The sequence below is a fragment of the Triticum urartu genome, chromosome 4A (assembly GCF_056163025.1).
Source record: "Triticum urartu cultivar PI428250 chromosome 4A, HENAU_Tu73, whole genome shotgun sequence".
NCBI lineage: Eukaryota > Viridiplantae > Streptophyta > Magnoliopsida > Poales > Poaceae > Triticum > Triticum urartu.
The window spans coordinates 599,450,339-599,471,681 of record NC_141876.1 but is presented as its reverse complement, the minus strand read 5'-3'; the positions used below and the strand labels follow the sequence as shown (position 1 = coordinate 599,471,681).

Here is a 21,343-nt window from a genome sequence, read left to right as displayed (position 1 = left end):
TCATGGCACCACAAGATAGCACGTATATTAAGGTGCCAAGTATCTGCGGTATCTTCACAGAAAATTTCATCAACTTCTCAAAATGGAAAGGGTACTTAAAAACTCGAGAGTTTCCAAATTAACGGGATAGATCAAAGTGATTTTTCTGTTCCAATCGTGAGATATCGTCGCAGATTCAAAGATTAGGCTCTCCATGAAAATTTTGTTTCCTTGTAATCCGAACGGCTTCCAGCGCAACAGCGGCTCACTGACAAATATTTACATTCATATTTCTTGTTGCTTCCTAAGGAGTCCGGCTGGTGCTCAGCGGGTGAAGCGAGGCGGCCGAGGTCTGGGAGATGGAGGTGGTTGCCGTGTGCATCGTGTGCACGGTTGTGGCGATCGCGACGGTAGTGTGCTTTCTCATGGCGCGGGCGATGTGGCGGGCCGGAGCGCGGGAGGCAGTGCTGGAGGCTGACCTGGTGAGGCAAAAGGAGGCGCTCCGGCAGGCGGAGCGCAAGAGCATGAACAAGAGCAATGCCTTCGCCCGTGCCAGCCATGACATCCGTTCCTCGCTAGCCGCAGTTGTTGGGCTCATCGAGCTCTCCCGATTGGAGGCCCATGACAACCCCAACCTCACCTACAACCTCGACCAAATGGGCGTCGGCACCAACAAGCTCTTCGGTCAGTCTGCAAGCTCCATATGCATCCATAAATCCATGGTCGATCCTACGTACCATTGCATACATAACAATGCCATGAAAGTAAATTTTAGTACTAGATCTACTCCACACTTGGCAAATTAGCAAATATGGTTGGCGCCACCTTTTAGTACTAGATCTACTCCACACTTGGCAAATTAGCAAATATGGTCAGATTATTATATAATTTTTCACGCCATGAAAGTAAATTTTCCACAAATAATATGTTTATAATTTTAGGTGTAGAACATGTGCAAGACAACTGTTATACGTTTTGAATATAAAATTTGCTCATCATTTATAAAATAAACAAGAAATAAATCTCTGTTTGGTAAAGAATCAATAGTTTTTTTAAGATTAAAGCTTAGGATAGTTGAAATAGAATTTTCCTATATCACCATGTTAGCAGCCAGTAGATACATTGTGTTTCAATATTTTCTGTCTATTTTGTGGTAAGGCAAATATTTTGTCACGTTAATGCACCATACGTGTTGGTTGTGGCCGTCTTTGAAAGCATAAAACGACAAGTTTTTTCACTCTCTCTCTCTCTCTCTCTCTCTCTCTCTGCTGAGCATATGATGACTAATATACATGTGTATATTACATGCAGATATACTTAACACGATCCTGGATATGGGCAAGGTGGAGTCCGGGAAGATGCAATTAGAGGAGGTGGAGTTCAAGATGACAGACGTGCTTGAGGAATCCATGGACCTGGCGAATGTCGTCGGCATGTCAAGAGGCATCGAGGTAATCTGGGACCCTTGTGACTTCTCCGTGCTTCGATGCACTGCCACCATTGGTGACTACAAGCGTGTCAAGCAGATCCTTGACAACCTACTTAGCAATGCCATCAAGTTCACGCACGAAGGCCACGTCATGCTTCGGGCGGTTGGCCCAATCATGAGAGGATCCGTGATTAGCACCCCGACGAGGTTTGCCCCCCGCCTTCGCCCTGGTGGGGTCTTCCGATGGCTCCTTGGAAGGAGGGAGAACTGTAATGAACATAATGGTTGCATGTTCTTGCAAAACGATCCCAATTCGGTTGAGTTTTACTTTGAGGTGGTTGACACTGGTGTGGGGATACCCAAGGAGAAGAGGGAGTCTGTGTTTGAGAACTATGTTCAAGTGAAGGAAGGGCATGGTGGTACCGGGCTTGGACTTGGAATCGTGCAATCCTTTGTAAGTGATCTCAACTCTTTTTGTGGAGGTTAAAACCCTGCCAAGTACATCAATGCTTTTTCTATGCTTTTGAATTGCCACTTGACTAAAATATCACCTTAATTTACACACTAGAAAGTATAATAATTTGTATTGTATATTGGAGGTTATATTTAAATTATAGTGACTTGAGATGAAGATGGCTATATCTTAATCCAAATGCTTAGAAAATTTATTGTATCTAAGAGAAATTCAGGCAACTTATGTTGTTTTGCATGTAACACTCAATAGAAGTTCAAGAAACTTAATACTTACTTTGTATGCTTAGGTTCGTCTCATGGGAGGAGAAATCAACATAATGGACAAGGAGCCAGGGGAAGCCGGAACGTGCTTCGGTTTCAACGTGTTCCTGAAGGTCAGTGAGACTCCAGAGGTTGAAGAGGACATCGAGCAAGGGAGGACGCCGCCCTCGCTCTTCAGTGAGCCCGCCTGCTTCAAGGGCGGGCACTGCGTCCTCCTCGTCCACGGCGACCAGACCCGCCGGATCCTGCACACATGGATGGAAAGCCTCGGAATGAAGGTCTGGCCCGTCCCACACACCGAGCTCCTCGCCTCGACTCTCGACAAGGCGCGCATCGCCGGCGGTGCCTCACCCTCGAGGCCGGCTTTGATGTCGTCGCTGCATGGCGTCGGAGGCGGCGACTTCGGTTGCACCACGGACCGGTGCTTCAGCTCCAAGGAGATGGTCCGCCACCTGCAGAACAGCGGCGGCATGGCCGGCAACCACAGCGGGTGTGTCCACCCCTTCGGCCTGCTCGTCATCGTCGACATCTCCAGCGGGATGCACCACGAGGTCGCCCGCGAGGCGGCGAGTTTGGCGAGGATCAGGCACCAGGCACCGTGCAGGGTCGTCTGCCTTACCGACCTCAAGACCCCCTCCGAGGATCTGAGGAAGTTCAAGGAGGCGGCGATCTGCGATCTCGACCTGCGCAAGCCCATCCATGGATCCCGGCTGCACAAGCTCCTCCAGGTCATGAGAGACCTGCAGGCATCCCCGTTCCAGCAGCAGCATTTGTATCAGTTCGGGACAGCCATGAAAGAACTGCCAGCGGCAGATCATACCTCTGAAATCACGCCCACTCTGACTGACTCCTAAATCAGCCACCAAAACTTTTGCTTTCTATCGCCATCTCGCTCTGCATTGCTCACTCGCTGCCTCTTCCACCTCCATATATGTTTCCATGGAACTTTTCTGAAACTATTAGATAAGTTTTTTGAATTTTTGTTGATGGTGGATCAAACAGTCGCATGAAGAGCTTGTCCAAATTTGCACAAGACCCCCCAAGGAGTCTGATAATTGCACCCAGGTCTAGAGACTCCAAAGCTAACCGTTGGATCCATGATCCAACGACCTAGGAGCCCTCGTGTCATGGGAGCAAGGTAGTCAGAATCCCGACCCGGCTGCTAGAATCCTACGACTTCATGACTGTACAGAAGCATGTCGATCCAAATCCCACTATGAATCCGAATCAGGTAGAATCCATGTTGAGTCGCGATCCAAATCATCGAATCCTGTACACAAATGTACAATCCCGACTATGCTATGGACTATGTTCGATTCTACTAATTTATTTAAGCCGTTTGTTTAGTTGTAGCAGAATGGTATACCATCATCCAAACCCCTTTTCATATACCTCTTGGACCTTTATTCGCCTTCCAAGCCCAAACGCTCAGCCGCCGACACCTTTGATCTTGCTCTCAGAAACCCTAGATCGAAATTGAGGACCAGGCTTGTCGATAGATGGAATTGGCATGAAAAGAAGGATGCTTCAAGATTGATCGGAAAAGGAGAGCAAGACCCTTCAAGGTTTAGCACTACAGGTCAGATAGACAAGTGATCAACTATTCACGCACTCTAAAAAGAACCTAAGTAAATTTTGTGCATTGAAGCAACGGCGGAGCTATGTTATGACCTGAGGGGGCCGTGCCCCCCCCCCCCCCCAGCCCAAACGATTTTATTTCATTACTACTAGGTAGCAGTGGCCCCTGCTGGCTGCAGCTCGGCTTAATCCATCTTCACGCACAGTGCAGCAACGAACTAACCCATCTTCAGGCACGTGCTTCTCAGCTCATGTGTGTAAATTATATCTAGTGTGCATGCAGTCACTAGAATAGCCTGCGAACTCATTGTCAGGGCCGGTCCTGACTTTTCCGAGGCCCGGGGCGAGCTTTAAAAGTGGGCCCCATGAAAAAAGACATTTCTTTTTGAAAGACATAGTCAATAATTTCATTCATACTGATATATATCACAAAAGTTTATCGGACTTCAAACATCTAACTAAACAACAGTACCAAGAATTCATTAGCAAATATGATCTCATAATACACCAAGGACATGGTAAATTTTAGCAAACAACCAACAAAGCTTTTTAGGTTATACGTATACTGCACGAAAGGAGAGGGGACAGCTGAATCGTTGGAGGAGAAAAGTAGAAATTGAACTAGACAATTCCAAACATCTTCGACCTCGCTCCATCCTCAATTTCGTGTTTGAGAAACCTGTATAGAAAGAGAAGACCAACTAGTGAGCTAAAATTACATAATTGAGTACAAAGATCAAATGGAAAACAGACTGAAAAGTTACTAGAACTTTTTGAGGCGGTGTCCGTCCTAGTTGCAAAGCAAACATAACTGATGTGGTTCGGCTGGCCTACCCCCTGCGGCTGCTTATAGGATGGGACGTACTTATAGGTAGCGTGCTGCAGAAAAAAAAGAGAAATTCATAAGATACGAGTAGTAGTGATGAAAAATTTAAGGGTGATCAACGGAACCAGTCATAATCATTGCTAGGTGCTTCGGAAGAGGAGCGGAACGGAGAATAAGAAGACAGACGCGGGGAGAAGAAACATCGGCTGTAGCGTTAACCCCTTGGTTAGATCGATGGAATCCAAATTCTACTTGAAGAAATGATTGGCTGAACAATAAAACGATGGGCTGTATAGCGTACGTACCACACAGGTTAGGGCCCTCATCAGGTGGGGCCCTAGGGCGCCGCACTTCTTGCCCCTACCAGGGCTGGCCCTGCTCATTGTATTCATCCACAAAGGCACGAGAGTGGCGATGGTATGGACGGGCTCGCGCGCTCCTGATAGCTGGACGAACGATTGAACGACGCGTTGCAGGCTGTATTCAATGCGAGGATATGAAAACAGGCCGAGTACGCCCGTGAAAACGGTGGAGTTATCGGCGGAGGCGTGTAAAATAACGTGCAACTAACGACCAACGATTATGCTGTTCCATTGGCACTGGTTTGTCCGCACGGTACAGAACAGTGTCCGTCAGCTGCGCCACTGTTGATTAGATTATGCCACAACTCTCTAGTTGTTCACCTGGATGACTGGTCAACCTTGTGTTTGCTTCTATTATTGGTACAGGGAGATTTTTTTTCAAACAACCAAACAATTCAAAAAGTATATCTATATGTTCTCCGTCTCATGCAAATGCTATCTACCAATTTGTAGGGAAAAGGACAAAACATTTTTTGTGGAAAAAAAACAAAAAAACGCCAACGGTCACCACAAAATGTCACACTAAATTTGTTTGAGAAAAAGTATAGTTTTTGTCCCTCAACTCTTGGTGAAGTCTAGATTTAGTCCCTCAACTTCAAAACCGGGCAACTTGCACCCCCCAACTACCGAAACCGGACAAGGTTCATCCCTGGACTCGGTTTTGACCCGTGCTCACTCATATTCTTGTAAAGTTTTTTATATCCGTGAACTTTTTGAAATTCACATACACTTTTCAACTCCGCGTATTTTTTTACAAAAATAATCATACTTTTTTCAAATCAGCAAACTATTCTGAAATTCACGTACTTTTTCAAATCCATCATTTTTTAACATTTACGTACTTTTTTTCTAAATCCCCGTATTTTCCCAAGTTTATGTAATTTTATCAAATCCAAGTTTTTTTCAAAGCCATGAACTGTTTTTGAAATCCGCATACTTATTTCAAATCCACATGTTTCCAAAGTCCGCATTTTTTTCAAATCCGTGTTCCTTTTATAATCCATGAACTTTGTTTGAAATTCACGTACTTGTTTCAAGTTGAAATAAGTTTTGAAATCCACATATTTTTGCGTAAAAGAAGTCCATGTCCACGTACTTTTTTCAAGTCCGCATAAAAATTTGAAATTCATGAACTCTTTCAAAAAAGTGTAATCGAATATGAAAAGCTACATCAATTTTTTAAAATTAAATGAACTTTCAAAAAATACGCATATTTGAAAAAGTACATGAACTTGGAAAAAGTACGCAGATTTAAAAAAATTACACAAATTTTTAAAAGGTTCACGTATTTGAAAAAAGTAACCGAATCTGAAAATATTACGTGGACTTGGAAAAGGTAGGCAAATTTGAGTCGGAACGGTCAAAACGGGGGTGGGACAGCACGAAAACCGGTCAACACTGTGAGCAGGGATGAATCTTGTACGGTTTCAGAAGTTAATGGTGCAAGTTGTCCGGTTTTGGAGTTGAGGGACTAAGTCTAGACTCCGCCAAGAATTGAGGGATGAAAAATATACTTTTCTTAATTTGTTTTCTTCACCACGAAACACTGCTGCTCCATTTTGCATGAAAAAATTTGTGGATGCTTGCACCACAAATGCGGAATTTATTGAAACCATTCAGACCATTTTTTTAACCCTTAACACGTGAGCCAAAACGCCATAAGGAAGGGATTTGCTGGGTCTGTGCCGCTGCGTTGTCATGTTCTTACAGAAACACTTACTGCCGCCTTGTAATCTCTCTTTACCCGTGTTGACATATTGTATCTGCTAAAAACAATCTTCCTGACTAAATTAAAAACATGGCCACTAATACGCTGGCAGTAGTTGATATACTATTTGAACTTCAACCAAACACTTCCTCAAACTGCCCCTGGTACGAGTATAAAATAAAAAATAAAAATGACGGGAGCACATTAAGCCCAGCATTAGGCATGCCGTTGGTGGGTCCCAAAACGTTTTCTTAAATTCTGATGTTCCCCTGATCACCCAGACCGTAGAATAGTCTATTCATGCCTCCGGGCTGGGGTCGTTTCCATACTCCGGTACATATTGGTGTCAAACAGTGAACAACGGCCCGCAGGAAACACCGTGGTCACCGCTTAAACGTCCGCAACCTCCATCGGTTCTCACGGCGTCTCTTGCCGTCGCGTACGCGCATTAAATATCCCCTTGTATGCCAGGTGTACCATCACACGTCTCGTATCTATATGCGAACGAACGCCTTGCGATACCGTGAGCGCGCGAGCTCGTCCACGCCAATGGATTTTCGTCCACAAAGGGGTTACAAGTATATAAGAAGAGTACAGAGAGAGAGAGTAGAGCAGCGGCAGCACATGACTAGCTGAAGTATTTAGGCAGCGGATGACTCGTTCAGTCTAACAATGTGGTGTGGTTCATCTCAACCAGCTGCCCCCGCCGTGACGCACAGCCTAAATCTGAAGAGCGTTGCCTGTACATCAACACTGATGTACAATGAGTCAAACTGGGGTTTTTTCTTGTGTGGTTTGATATAACTAATTGGGAAGTTTTTGGTAATGGCACTACAATTTTCTCTTTAAGTGGTAGTTGGTCAGCCGTTGATTGTATTATTGGACTGTACACATTATAAATCAGTTTTACTAAGTCTCCGCCGATTAAGACTTCGTTATGTCTTAGTCGATACTATATCCCTTAGATCTTGCATAGAGAATTGTACATTCTTTTCTTCAGTTTTTTCTTTTTCTTTTTATATACTATATCATCCTTAAGTCTCAGTCAACCGAAACCTAGCTACACTTATTATAAATTTCCTCTCAGCAGCAGTTGCTCATCATGGATTTTTTGTCTTTCGCCCCCCCCCCCTCCCCCAAGCACTTTTGTCTAGCTCCGCCACTGCATTGAAGGTTTAAATGTTCTATATATTCCCTCCCATATATGTTCCATACATGCGAGCTAGATGGTATGTTAGGCATAAAAAGAAGTGGAATACAACTAGCATTGATGTGTACGTTCTTTGCTCCATATTTAGTGTCAAAACTCTGTAGAACCCATATAAATTTCTTGTGTGCATACAAAATATCTTATTTGAGTAAATCTAGTAGAATCCTCGATTCCACGACTCGATCTTACGACTTGATTCTATCTGAGGAAAATTGATCCGACTCTGACTACCTTGCATGGGAGCACCTGATAGTCTTCCCTCTAGATCGTCCGATCGACAATCAGTAGATAGATCAATATGAATAGTACACATATATGGTGCATATGCTACAAAGATTCCATACAATGTCAATGCTACATGTTTGATGTTGTAGTGCCTGATTTGGCCTGTTCAGGTTCGTGGTTGTTGTTGCAGCAAAAATGGTGGTGGTTTCAAAAAAGGGTGTTCCGGTGGAAAGGTTTTTTTATATGGTTGTGGTTGTGATGGAAACAAAGCAACTGCTAGATCCTATGAGGAAAAGGCCCCAGATACTAAAAAACTACACAAATATTCAAATTGCACGAGTAAGCTCAGACAACAAACCAAATACCGTCTACAATGTATGTTTGAACATACCAATATTATCCTCAGCAATGAGTTTAGTTAGGGTGATATCCTAGCTCCGATAAAATTCTTAAAGGTTGTACTGAGATCTACGTTAACTAGGTTTCCATATTTAATTATGTGTGTGGACTTTTACTTTATTTCATAAACTGGCGGGAGTACATGTTCATATCAAACAATACCAAGCAAATTCTGGGAGTGCATATGAAATAATGGAACCGTATATATGCAAAGTTAGTATAATCCATTTCATTTTTTTAATTACTATCAGCAATGTTATTTCAATACCAATTATATAGCGTACACATGTTATCAACTTACTACTACCAAACCCACTATAATATGTAGGACACATTTGATCACAAAAAATAGTGTAAATAACCGTGTAAGCGATTCAATTTGTACTCTAGAATTTTCTACAACTATGTTTATCTAATCATATACTTTAAAATCTACAATAAGATATTTATTAGACTATGTTTTAGATCCCAACCATAAGTACATCTACATTATGTAGTTTGAGAAATTGAAGAAATCAATAGAAGAAAGTAATTTATTACAACATATGGTTAAATTTGGTACCTCACAATTATATTGTTGTTATACACATTATGATTTTATATGACATAGAACATTACAACTAATATTTAAAAACTTTGATATATGGTTAACTGTGTCACTAAGTGCTGCTGAATTATACTCGCTAAATTATGGCATGCTAAAAATAAAATTATATAAAGTATAAAAAATTGGTATAAATTGTATTAGTTTTAAATTTTCTTGTGGTTTTAAGTTTTGCATGAACTGGTCTTGACAGAATCATCACCACGCCTTTTATTTTGATAAACAAATAACTTGAAAGAGCCGGCGACAACAAGATGAAAAAGGGATAAAGATAACGACTATCGAGATATTAGACTTTGAGTTGTGTTTTCATTTTTTTTCTTTTTGTGTTTATAGAATATTATTTGATTTGTTGTATCGTGTTTTTATTTCATTTACTATCTATGAACTTACTTTAGTTTTGGGTCTAATCCTATTGTTTGAATACATATATGTTACATGCCCATTTTTCTATCGATACTCGAAATATTCACCATTAAAATTATTTATTCTTGCAGAGTTATTTTTCTTTATACTCGGCAAAAAAATTTATTTAAATTCTTTGGATGTGTGTAAATTTTGATGTAAGTCTCTTTAGATGGACATGTGGTTAATTTTTGTGGACATTATTATTTTTCCACATGCCCTCTCTTTCCCACCCTCTCCGTCTGTCTTCTCTTTCTCTTTTTCTCACTCTATCTTCCCGACCTTTTTATTCCGTCGTCATGACCCTATATATTTCCACTCATGTGGGTATTGTGTTGCATCCGTGTTTTAGATGATCCTGTTCGTGGTACCTAAGGAACCGCAAGGTTCTTAGAAGGGAAACGTTTAGAATCGGTCGACCGCCAGGCTTCGGCCGGTCGCCTCTGTCCCGCGCGTCTGCCTGTGGACCCTCCACCTTATCTCAGTTTTTTGCTGGCCACTCATTCTTCGTCTTCCTCATGTGGACGCTGTCATCTACCTCTCCTCCCTCCATCGCAGCTTTTTCCACTAGCCTTTTGAGATGGAGTATGGTGTGTGTCGCTGTCGCCATGCCAATGGAGTTGCTACTGGGAGGTGTTGCTTGGGAGGGCCGCGCCCAATCACAGCTGCAACGGGAAACTTCGCCGACGCTGCACTCCGTGGCCATTATTTTTTTCCGCCATCCATATACAAGTGATGTTGCGAGCCCCAGCGCCACTCGTCGTCGTTGTCTTGATGGCCGCGCTCGCGGACGCCCTCCACCTCTCCGTACCAGCCCCGGGGGTGGCGGAGCTGCGTCATTTTTCACAAGCCAAGTTGAAGCTGCAAACGGCCAGGTAAAACGCTACAACCGGCGGCGCATTTTGCTACAACTGTGGCCGTCGGTGCAGGAAGGGAAGGCTACATCGACACTTTTTGTTACAACCGCATAAAGAAAAGGTTGTATCCGGTGTCATGTTTTTCTATAACCGTGGCCACCAGTGCTGGAAGAGAAGCCTACATCGGCGCTTTTTGTTGCAACCGCATAGAGCAAAGTTGTAACCGGTGTCGTGTTTTGCCACAATGGCGACCGCGTTTTGCTGAAACCAACAATTATCGGCGCTGGAGAAGAAGCTATCAGATGTTGCAACAACGAGCTTCACGTGCTGGAAACAACCGCCGATGATGCTGGAACCAACCTCCGGCGGTCCTACAACCTTGGCGACAATATGTTGGAATCGATCGCCGGAAGAGCTGCAACCATCACCGTCAGAAGCTGCAAACAACCAGCGGTGGCGCTACAACCGTTTGACACAGCAAAGGAACTATGAGTAACCTGCGAGATGCTTTTCTGCTGGAACCGGTGAGTCGGGGAGTTGCAACCGTGGAGTCAGGGGAGCTGCATGCCACCAGACGCCATGCTCTGCTCGCCGTCGGGATGCTACGACACCATGGCCAGAGGCCGCTGGGGGATGCTACGACCATGCCAGGGATTTTCGTTGGACAACGAGCTGCGGTTTGCGGTGAGGGCAGCGAGGCGCGACATGCGGCGAGGTCTGGTGGACGTGGAAGGGCAACAAACGGGGGGAGGTGGCGGCCTGCGGCGCGGCAATGCTGCTGTGCAGTGCTACGAGACAGGCGGGGGACGGGGATCTGAGGGAGATGATGGCGTCCAGATCGCGCGAGAGGACGACGCCCACGGGGATCAGACACGAGTCAATCGAGCGGCCGGTCAACCGGCGCCTATCACCCGCCCTTGTTGGAACCGGGAAAGCGGTTGACTGAGTATCCTATCTAAGGATGGCAATTTTACCCATGGACATGGATATTCATGGATATCCGACCCGAATGGACAGGGTCTGGATATGCTTTTGTGTCCATGAATGCCGCCCAAACTCGACCCGGTTGCTCGTGGGTAGGGCATGGATATAATATTGTACCCGTGGATATATCCAAACCCGACCCGATAGTGTGACTTAATGGGCCAAAATCTGCTATCCCTACCCCACAGTCACATGTCCCACTGCAATTTTACACTTTGTTATCTAAAACATGTAAAAGAAATTGCACAATCTCCATCGTGACTTTTATTAGTTGACATTCAATCCCTTCTGTAACATACTCCAATGCCCCTTCCCTTATTTTTATCTCCTTGTTAAATGACTCGTCATTCACAACTATTAGAAAAATACTAAATGATCTTATCTTGTTAGTGGATGTTGATTTACCATAAGTTGATGTTTAGCATAAGTGAGGCCTAGCCTACCACAAGGTGAAGAATGGAGGAGCTTATGTTAACACTGTGTTATGTGTAATATATATTTCTTGAGAGGACCCAATGGATATCCGGTGGGTATGGATATCCATCGGGTTTGGACATGGACACAATTTATCATCCATGGATTTTTTGTGGATGGACAAAGACTGTCTTCATGGATATGGATATGGATTTAATATTGTTCAACCCGATCCAAACCCGACCCATTGCCATCCATTCCTATCTGAAATGCCACAGACTCTCTGTTGCCCGCAAATAAGCAGGTGTTTGACCAGAAATTCAAGGGCCCATGGAAGATATACCAAAGCAGGTCGAAGGCGAGCTGGTAACTAACAAGAGTGGACCAAACTAAATTTTGATGGAGCTATTGCTCTCGTACTCGACGCATAGCTGAATACATACACGCGAGTGCAGTGAAGGTTGAGGCTGCAACATGCCTAGAAGGCCTCCGGCTTGCGGCGAACAGGATTCAGATGCCAAGCACTATTGAATCATACAATGCATAGGTGATAAAGAGCCTGATGGTGCAGGAACTGGAAGAGTATTTGTGCTCGGATTGTGGATGTGCCGTGGCACAAGAGAAAGACAGGATGAAGCCAACTTCATGGACCTCCTGCCATCGGAATGCTCCTTGACCAAGGATGTCATCCCCATTTCGCTTATTAGTGAAATCCTCTCTTTTGTGACCGCGTTGTGCCCAATGGACTGCCATTTTTTTTTACCTAAACCTCTGCCTTCTATAAAGTTAAGGTACATATTTTGCGTACTCTCAAAAAAGGAAATCCTCTCTTTTACACTCTGAATTGTTTTTACATCAATTGACTATTGAATGCTATGGGTTGGTAGGTTTTAATCTTTCTCAAGAACCCGTGTAGCTGCAACAACGTACAGGGATCTCGAAATTCAAACAGTTTCAGCTAGCCTGAACAGAGTATCCTAGAGCAGGACATCCATGAATCTAGTTCAAGGTTGTGTTTTAGACTTTGCTGGTAGTTCGAGGTTGTAATATGGATCGACTTCTCTCATTTAACTCTTCAGTCTTCACTAGTTAATTACTTTCTTTGAAGGAACACACATGGACGCTACGACATTGCGAGTTATGAAATACAACCATATAAGCAGCAGCACCATCGAGTTCCAAACAGTATCACAAGTACACAACCTCCTTATATTACCTTACAAGATACAAGGCGAACCTAGCTTTCACCTCCGAAAACATTGGAAGGAAACAAGAAAAACCAGGGACCCAAAACGCACATCTGTATCATATGATCCATATCTTTCCTGTCTACCCATTAAGTTAAGCAAGCCGTAATACCTAGTCTATCTTGGAAGGAAACAGCGAGCTCAGGCTGGTAGCTCTAGCTTCACGTTGTTCTTCCAGCTGCAAATTGTCCAGAGTAATATCGTCAGTGGAAAGGGACAATTCATGTTGACTAGCAACTGTGTATGTGCAATGCACATTTTACATAAATGATATCGCAGAATATGTAGTAACATATACAACCAAGAGATGAGTGTTCCAACAGCCGGAGGGCTAGATTATATCACACAGAATATGTAGTGTACAGTGGTTCCAACAGCTGGGGAGCACTGTGTGCTGAGTCAGTACTGAAATGTAACAACGAGACAGAATGCGGGGAAAATCGAGACCTAACGAACAATTATTGGTGGGTACTTAGTGTGTTAGTGAGACACAAGGTTATCCATTGGATCAATCTGTTTGGATTATGGATTGACTGGACAAATTCCAATTCATGCTTTTTATATTGGTATAAAAATGATACGGTAAATCAAAGGCAATACCTTATTATGTAATAGTAGAAGAAGTCAGCATACAGCATAGTCTGCACGATACCCGCAATCCAGCCTGCATTGAAAACATCTCGGTTACAAAATGAGTAATGATCGCATCCCTGTAATCTTGAGAAACGGGACGGTATGGTGCATAGAGTTCATACTTATCCAGTGAACAAAATGGGGCTCAGTGAAGTATCGGTAAATCCAGTTGAGGATATAAAGTACGCGGTAGGCACTGTATCACCACCAGGGTAAATGTGTTAGGAAACAATTACGTAGTAGCATCATACCTAAAACTAGAAAAGGGAAAACAAGGTCCCGAGATGATATCTGAACACCAGAATATGACAATAGAAGATTCAGATGATTAACCAAAACTAAAACACAAACAAAAGGGTAGATTGACAATTACATTATGTATAGGCCGCTATTATCGTACAAAGTATAGTCCTGAGCTTTATTTCTTTCAATGCAAAAGCAACATAATTATGTGTCTTCAAATAAAAGGAGGAGACATTACCCCAAAAAGAAGACATATTGGCCAGTCAAGTTGTCGATATTCCTTGTGCGCTGTAGCAACACAAGTTGAGGCAGAATTGCTACAGCTTCCAAGTAAATGGAGAATGCCCACATCACCTGTCCAGATTAAAGGTGCAAATTATCACAACGGGGCATTCTATCTAAAGAGAGCAATAATATAAGGCAACACCCATCACACCATCATACAATGGTTTCAACAACTATGGGCAATTCAGAAAGGTCAAAAATTGGCATCATAACATAGTGAGCATGTAGGAACTAACAAAACTGACCTCTCTGAAGGTGAACCTCTCATTAATGAGGAAAGCCAGAACCAAACATGGCAGCACTATGAAATGATGGCGAAAGGTGTCGTGCTCCTTGTCATAGGTCCTACGCACGATCTTATGCTTCCTCATGTACCAAACTATTGAGAAAGAGCTCACCAGGAAGACCAGCTTCATGACGGTGTTATACAAAGATACAAAATGCACAAACAGGTCCAGGTAGCGAGCTGCAAAAACTAGTGCATATAGCTCCTGCGTCTTCAGGGATATGCCTGCAGGGAATTATCAAATGTAAAAAAACAAAGGCCCATCAAACTAAATGCTAACAGACTCTATTGCCAGTAGTATGAGCACAACTAATTACTTCCTCCATCCGGAATTAGTTGATGCGCAAACAGATGTGTCTAGCACTGAAATACGTCTAGATACATCCATTTGAGCGTCAACTAATTCAGGACGGAGGAAGTAGAAAACAATACTATACGGAGGAAAAAATTCAAGTTTAATTATCATGTAGCAAGTTGGCTTCTACTACAGGATTCGACTCTTTAGCAGTGAAGGGATGCTGTTACAGAACTGGCCTACAGCCTAGTCTAGGAAGCAGAGTAACTGGTCTCATTAGTAAGATCGATTACTCTTAATTTCTTACCAAATACTCCCTCCGTTCCGATTTACTCGTCATGGTTTTAGTTCAAATTTGAACTAAAACTGAACTAAAACCGCGACAAGTAAATCGGAACGGAGGGAGTAGTTGCATCAAAATTAGAATAGCTTGCACAAGCCACCAACATTTTCTGAGCCCAAACTGTCTAATGCTGAAATCAGATTTTCTGAGCGCGCACCCCCACTATCCATACATGGAAACGAGAAACCAACAGACAAAACTGAAACTAAATTCACCCTCACTGACTGATTTAACTCTAATTGCATGAATTTCTGGTTCCAAGGCGGAGTTACCTGCGCACGACTTGATGGTGTGGATCTTGAGGAGCAGCACCACCACGCTGACGAGGTGGGTCATGTCCCCGGCGAGCCGAAACAGATTCATCTCCGCCTGCCTTTGGGTGACCGGGATCCGACCTCCGGAGCCCTCAGATCTCGTCGGCGGCGAGCTGCCTCTCTGGTCGGCGGGAGGCGGGCGAATGGAGGGGGCGGGGTGAGGACTGAGAGGTGGGGCCGGGCGAGGAGAAGGCCGTTTCGGCCGCGTGTATCTTGTGCGTGGACCGGTGGGCGTGGGCTACGTGGTCGGGCTGACGTGGCGCCCTGCAATTGGCCGGTCCCTCTTCAGGAAGGGGATTTTCAGCCCTATATTGCCTGCAAGTAGAAATAGATACTCTCTTACATTTATCCATTATTAAATTCACACGCAAAATCAGTTTGATGTGAAATGTGTATTCATCGTATATAAGTGCAAATTTGGTAAAATGCTTAAGTTATCGTCTCATCTTCAAAATTGAATGCTATAATGTCGGCTGTAGTATAAGGGTGTGAGCTTCCTCACCATTTTGTTAGTTGGTAATATGAAGTTGGTCAATTATCTATTTTCCGGCTCTAACTATCCGGTTGTAAGGAGAGAAAAATGGAATCTCACTCGTTCATCGTATAGGCTATGAAATACGTTGTTTCGTTGCTCCGCACACAGAAGAAAAGAAGAGAAATGGATGGCATGCAGCTTACTAGATGTCATAATTGCCCTGACCAAATCAAACATGTCAGCGTGGTGCCAAGAGAATCACAATCCTTATAAACCAGCATTTGCACCAACATTTGCTGAGCGCAAACTGTGTAATTCTGAAATTAGATTTTCGGAGGCCACGCCACCAGTATTGATGCATGGAAACGAGAAACCAACAGATAAAACCGAAATCAAATTTATCCTCACTGACTGATTTAACTCTAATTTTATGAATTTCTGGTTCCAAGGCCGAGTTACCTGCACAAGACTTGATGGCATGGATCTTGAGGAGTAGCACCACCACGGCTGACGAGGTGGGTGATGTCCCCCGCTACCGAAATAGGTTCATCTCCGCTTGCCTTTGAGAGGCCGGGATCCGACCTCTTGAGCTCTCAGATCTCGTCGCTGGGAAGACGGCAAATGAAGGGGGCTAGGGTGAGGACTGAGAGGTCGGGCCGGGAGAGTAGAAGGCCATTTTGGCCGCGTGTATCTTCCGCATGGGCTACGTGGTCGGGCTGACATGGTACCCTTTGATTGGTCGACCTCTCTTGAGGAAGGGGATATTCAGCCCTATATTGCTTGCAAGTCAGAAATAGATACTCTCTTACATTTATGCATTAAATTCATACGAAAAAACATTTTGGTGCGGTATTTATTTAATATAAGTGCAAATTTGGTAAAAAAAAGACTTAAGTCCCAATCTCTTATCTTCAAAATCGACTGACATTGCATTGGTTGTACTATAAGGGTGTGAACTTCGTCACCATTTTGTTGGTTGACAATATGAGCTTGGTCAATTATCTATTATCCGGTTTCTAACTACCCGATTGTAAGGAGAGAAAAAAAATGGAATCTCACTTGTTCATCGCATAGGCTATGAGAAACCTTGCTTCGTTGCTCTGCACACAAAAGAAGGAAAGAGAAACAGATGGCATGCACATTACTAGATGTCATAATTGCACTGGCCAAATCAAACCTGTCAACATGACACCAAGAGAATCACAACCCTCAGACACCGACATTTGCACTCTCCTGGTGACGCTCGTACATCAAACCCTCGCCATCGACGGTGCCAAACTTGAGGAACCCCCTTGCCTTACAAAACTTCATGAGGTAATAGATCCCGAGGCCTGCCGCGGTGAAGATGGCGCTGATGGCATACGCCTTCCAGCCGGCGATGGCCATGACGAAGACAAGGAACCCTGAGGGGACGAGACATAGGACAACAATGCCTGGGAGTCGCAGTGGTACCCGGTAGGGGCGCGACATCTCGGGGCGCTTAATCCGGAGCCAGATGAATGTGGCAAACTCGAGGAGCATGCCGAGGCTGTAGAGGAAGTTGGCAGCGGTCACAATGTTGTTGAAGCTGAAGAAGGACATGCCGAGGGTGATGAGGCTGGTGACCACGATGCTGACCCAGGGTGTATTGAAGATTGGGGCGCGTAGGGCGAAGACGCGAGGGAGGAGGCCCAGGTCCGCCATTCCAAGCAGCTGGAAGGCCGCACTGCTTAGCGTCGCTGAGTAGAGGCCGATGGAGGAGAGCACCGCGCCCACCTCGATCCAGTACTTGAGCCAGTCGCCGGCGATCATGCCTGCGTTGCAATGAAATTAGTCATGTCACAAATTGTTTGTGGCCAAATGGCACTCCTAGCTTGTGTGAACGGAAAACCTTCTTTATAGATGAAAAATAAAAGTTAATTTATCTTGGATCTTCATTACTAACACACTATGAGCATTACCTATTGTTGTGCATCTATACATTTTTCTTTTTAGTGACAGTGCTTCTATTGAAAGAAAGTCCAACGCCCGAAAAATGGGAAGCTGGAATATAAGCCAGTCTAGTGTCGTTCTAAGCTAAGTAACCCAAATGAAAATTTTCAGATTCACTTTCCCTGTCCTAGTAAGTAAAATTTTAGGACCCCGATAAATCCTGAATCTTCGGAATTTTCTGCCCTATAAGATTTACTACTATTGCACGAAAAGAAAGTATTTCTGTTGCCTAGTTCTACCGGTTGTGACGCAAAAATCGGCTTTTGGCATGTTAAACTTTCAATGTTCATGATTTTTACAATTCAAATATCATTTTCAATACTTGGATTTAAATTTAATGTCCATCTTGAAACTTGTATCAAAATTTTGGGGAGTATATGTGCACACGCCACGCAACAATATCCTAGGATTCTTTATGCCAAATGGGTCTCCTCCACACGTGGTTACGAATCATTTTGCAATCTAAAAACACTAAACAAGTGACACTAAAAATACTATAATCCATAGCTGTTCGTAGTGCATCGACAGACAACTTGCATGCAACAAGGGCGCAAAGCAACGCGTTTGCGTTGATTTATAATGAGTAAAATAATTACCTGCGGCGTCGGCGAAGAAGCCGTTCCCCCACTGCTCCGGCGGCGCGTCGACGGCGCCGGTGGCCGCCATGAGCGGCAGCAGGTACCCGAGGGACGTCATGCCCACGGACGCCATGAGCGCCGTCGGGAACGTCTTGCCGGGGTTCTCCACCTCGCCGGCCATGGTGCTGACGCTGTCCCAGTAGTTGAGGTTCCAGAAGAGGGTGTTGAAGAAGAGCTTCCAGTCCTTGTCGCCGGCGGTGGCCCCCCACCTGTGCGGCCGGATCTTGGGCAGCGCGACGCCGGTCATGAGCACGAACGGCGACAGCGAGGCCACCCCCAGCGCCACGGCGGACCACCCGACGACGCTGAGCCCCGTGTAGTTGAGCAGGGAGAGCGCGACGTTGAAGGTGACGATGGTGGCCACCCGGGCGCCGCCGCCGGCCACGGCGGGGACGACGCGGGCGAGGTAGTCGGCGCAGAGCGCCGGGAAGGCGGCGCCGTTGATGGCCCCCGACACGTACTTCCAGGTGCCCATGAGGGAGCCCGAGACGGGGCCGAAGGCGCGGTCCGCCCAGACCACGAAGCCGCCGTTCCCCGGCATCGCGGTGGAGAGCTCCGCCGTGACGAGGGCCTCCGGGATGGCCCAGATGAAGGGGAAGATGAGGAAGCCGAGCAGCGCGTAGAGCGGCCCCGCCGACTGCACCGCCGGCTCCGCGCCGTACGGCCCGCCGGCCACCTCGAAGAAGATGAGGAAGATGAGCGGGACCAGGGACAGCTTGTTCTTGGCGCCCTTGCCATGCCCATGGCCGGCTCCTCCTCCTCCTGGTGCTCCGCCGCCGTCATCGGCCTTGTCGCCGTCGAGATTCCTTTTGTCGCCGTCGAGATTCTTGATCTCTGGAGTCATTCCCGGAGCAGCGTAGGAGCAGGAGTAGGAGTGACCGTGGATACGTGCTCCGTGGAGTCGGGACAAGCGTGAGGTTGGACTTGGACTGGCTTCGCGCAGCCATTGCCGGCCGATCGAGTTTATATATATGCACGCATTGTTTACTGGGAATCACATGAGAAAGATTGACTCTTCGTGCATAACTGCTTTAATTTGGCAAGGAGGCTGCGGGGTTGGTGCACCAATCCAATCTCTGACTCTGAGTTTTTTCTTGTGTGTCTTTTGTATTATACTCCCTCCGTTCCCAAATATTTGTCTTTCTAGATATTTCAACAAATAACTACATACGAAATAAAATGAGTGAATCTACACTTTAAAATATGACTACATACATCTGTATGTTGTAACCATTTGAAATATCTAGAAAGACAAGTATTTAGAAACGGAAGGAGTATATAAGATAGAAGAATAGAGTTATGTTACAAGCAATGTCGCACCATAGATGATCACCAGCTAACTAGTAAGGTGTGTGCGGGGTGGATGAAAGATCCACCCGTAGGAGATTGTTGATACTCTTGTAAAAGATAATGCGGTCATCACCTTGCAATAAAATTACTACATTTGTGAACAAAAACGCAGCTATCAAGAGAAGTCTTCCGTTCCTTGATCTCCTTGATGATTGCACCATAGGTTCCACAAGATCACTGCTCAATATCTTTCACCACCACTAAGCAATCAGAAGCAACCAAAATGCTTCTAAGGTTAAGATCCCCAGCAAGAGCTACTCCTTCTCGGCACGCCAGAGCTTGTAGACAAGGCGTGGGGCAGCAATGTTATTGACAACAATAGCCGATGCACTAACATATGCTCCATTCGCATCCTTGCAGAGAGCCACGGCCGCACCTTTAGTATCAGGACGAGCGAAAAGCACCATCCACATTAATTTTTGCATGTCCCGATTGGGGCGACAACCACCGCTGATGGGGGTTGAGGGTAGGTCTAGGTGCAGAAACAGCCGACCATTCCAACACCTGTAGCTTTGCTAAATATGACTCAATAAACTGATACGTAGATAATGGGCTTTGGAAGATGTTTTAAGGAAAAAGAAAAAAATACAACGTATGACCTAAATGCATACACAACATACAACCAAAATGCACATACGACTAAGGGACCTCCTATTCCGTGTAGTGCGCGACACGAAGACGCGGCGCGTGCACCTCCTGCTCTCCCCGCGCACCCTTCGGGGCGAGACACCCCCTGACGGTGTCCTGGACTAGGGGGTACTCATCACGTCATCTCCCGATCTGTTAGATTGGGCCAAGGACCCCATGGTCGTATACTCATGGGCCAGTTTGGACAGCTGCCGCATACAAGGAAGATTTCACAAGACTTGGCGAAAGGACTTCTCCCCACCGGCGTATTCGGCTAGGACTCTTGTTATCCTAGGCCTCTGGTGCATTATATAAACCGAGGCCAGGCTAGTCGATAGATATATACAGACAATCATACCATAGGCTAGCTTCTAGGGTTTAGCCTCTCTGATCTGATGGTATATCAACTCTTGTAATACTCATATCATCAAGATTAATCAAGCAGGACGTAGGGTATTACCTCCATCAAGAGGGCCCGGACCTGGGTAAACATCGTGTCCCCTGCCTCCTGTTACCATCCGCCTTAGACGCACAGTTCGGGACCCCCTACCCGAGATCCGCCGGTTTTGACACCGGCATTGGTGCTTTCATTGAGAGTTCCGCTGTGTGATCGGCAAAAGGATCGATGGCTCGTCTGCAGATTAACTGCGACGTCGACATCTTCGTCACCGTCTCGACTGGTCACCTTGGCTTGACCGAGGACTGTGCCCTACCTCCGATCGTCATGTTCGGATGAGGGCCTTCATCAACATCAACTCCGATCTCTATCAAGATCATGAAGGAATCATCCATGGAGCTCGGGGCTCAACGTCAACATTGCCCTCGGGCGACCGTGCTGTTTTTCCAAACAACGAACTTGTATTCGCTGCCACCACCTCTTTGAGCATCGCCTTGACGATCCCTTTGGTGGAATTGTGTGGA

At 45.3% G+C, this 21,343-nt stretch overlaps 3 protein-coding genes across 3 annotated transcripts; 1 reads left to right on the top strand and 2 right to left on the bottom strand.

Moving 5' to 3' along the window:
- Positions 1–338: 338 nt before the first annotated feature.
- Positions 339–2,997, top strand: LOC125554969 (putative histidine kinase 2). Its single transcript, XM_087521069.1, has 3 exons — positions 339–663; positions 1,291–1,862; positions 2,170–2,997. The coding sequence occupies exons 1-3, from the start codon at positions 339–341 to the stop codon at positions 2,995–2,997; spliced, it is 1,725 nt and encodes a 574-aa protein (XP_087377195.1).
- A 9,856-nt stretch (positions 2,998–12,853) lies between these two features.
- Positions 12,854–15,592, bottom strand: ERD2B (endoplasmic reticulum retention defective 2B). The gene is made up of 6 exons (XM_048716926.2): positions 15,320–15,592; positions 14,369–14,634; positions 14,077–14,192; positions 13,718–13,791; positions 13,563–13,626; positions 12,854–13,140 (listed from the first exon to the last, which is right to left on the bottom strand). The coding sequence occupies exons 1-6, from the start codon at positions 15,408–15,410 to the stop codon at positions 13,104–13,106; spliced, it is 648 nt and encodes a 215-aa protein (XP_048572883.2). The 5' UTR covers positions 15,411–15,592; the 3' UTR covers positions 12,854–13,103.
- A 1,283-nt stretch (positions 15,593–16,875) lies between these two features.
- LOC125554379 (putative polyamine transporter At3g13620) lies at positions 16,876–19,418 on the bottom strand. Its single transcript, XM_048717949.2, has 2 exons — positions 18,404–19,418; positions 16,876–17,629 (listed from the first exon to the last, which is right to left on the bottom strand). Exons 1-2 carry the CDS (start codon positions 19,287–19,289, stop codon positions 17,046–17,048), a joined length of 1,470 nt encoding a protein of 489 aa, XP_048573906.2. The 5' UTR covers positions 19,290–19,418; the 3' UTR covers positions 16,876–17,045.
- Between the last annotated feature and the right edge of the window lie 1,925 nt (positions 19,419–21,343).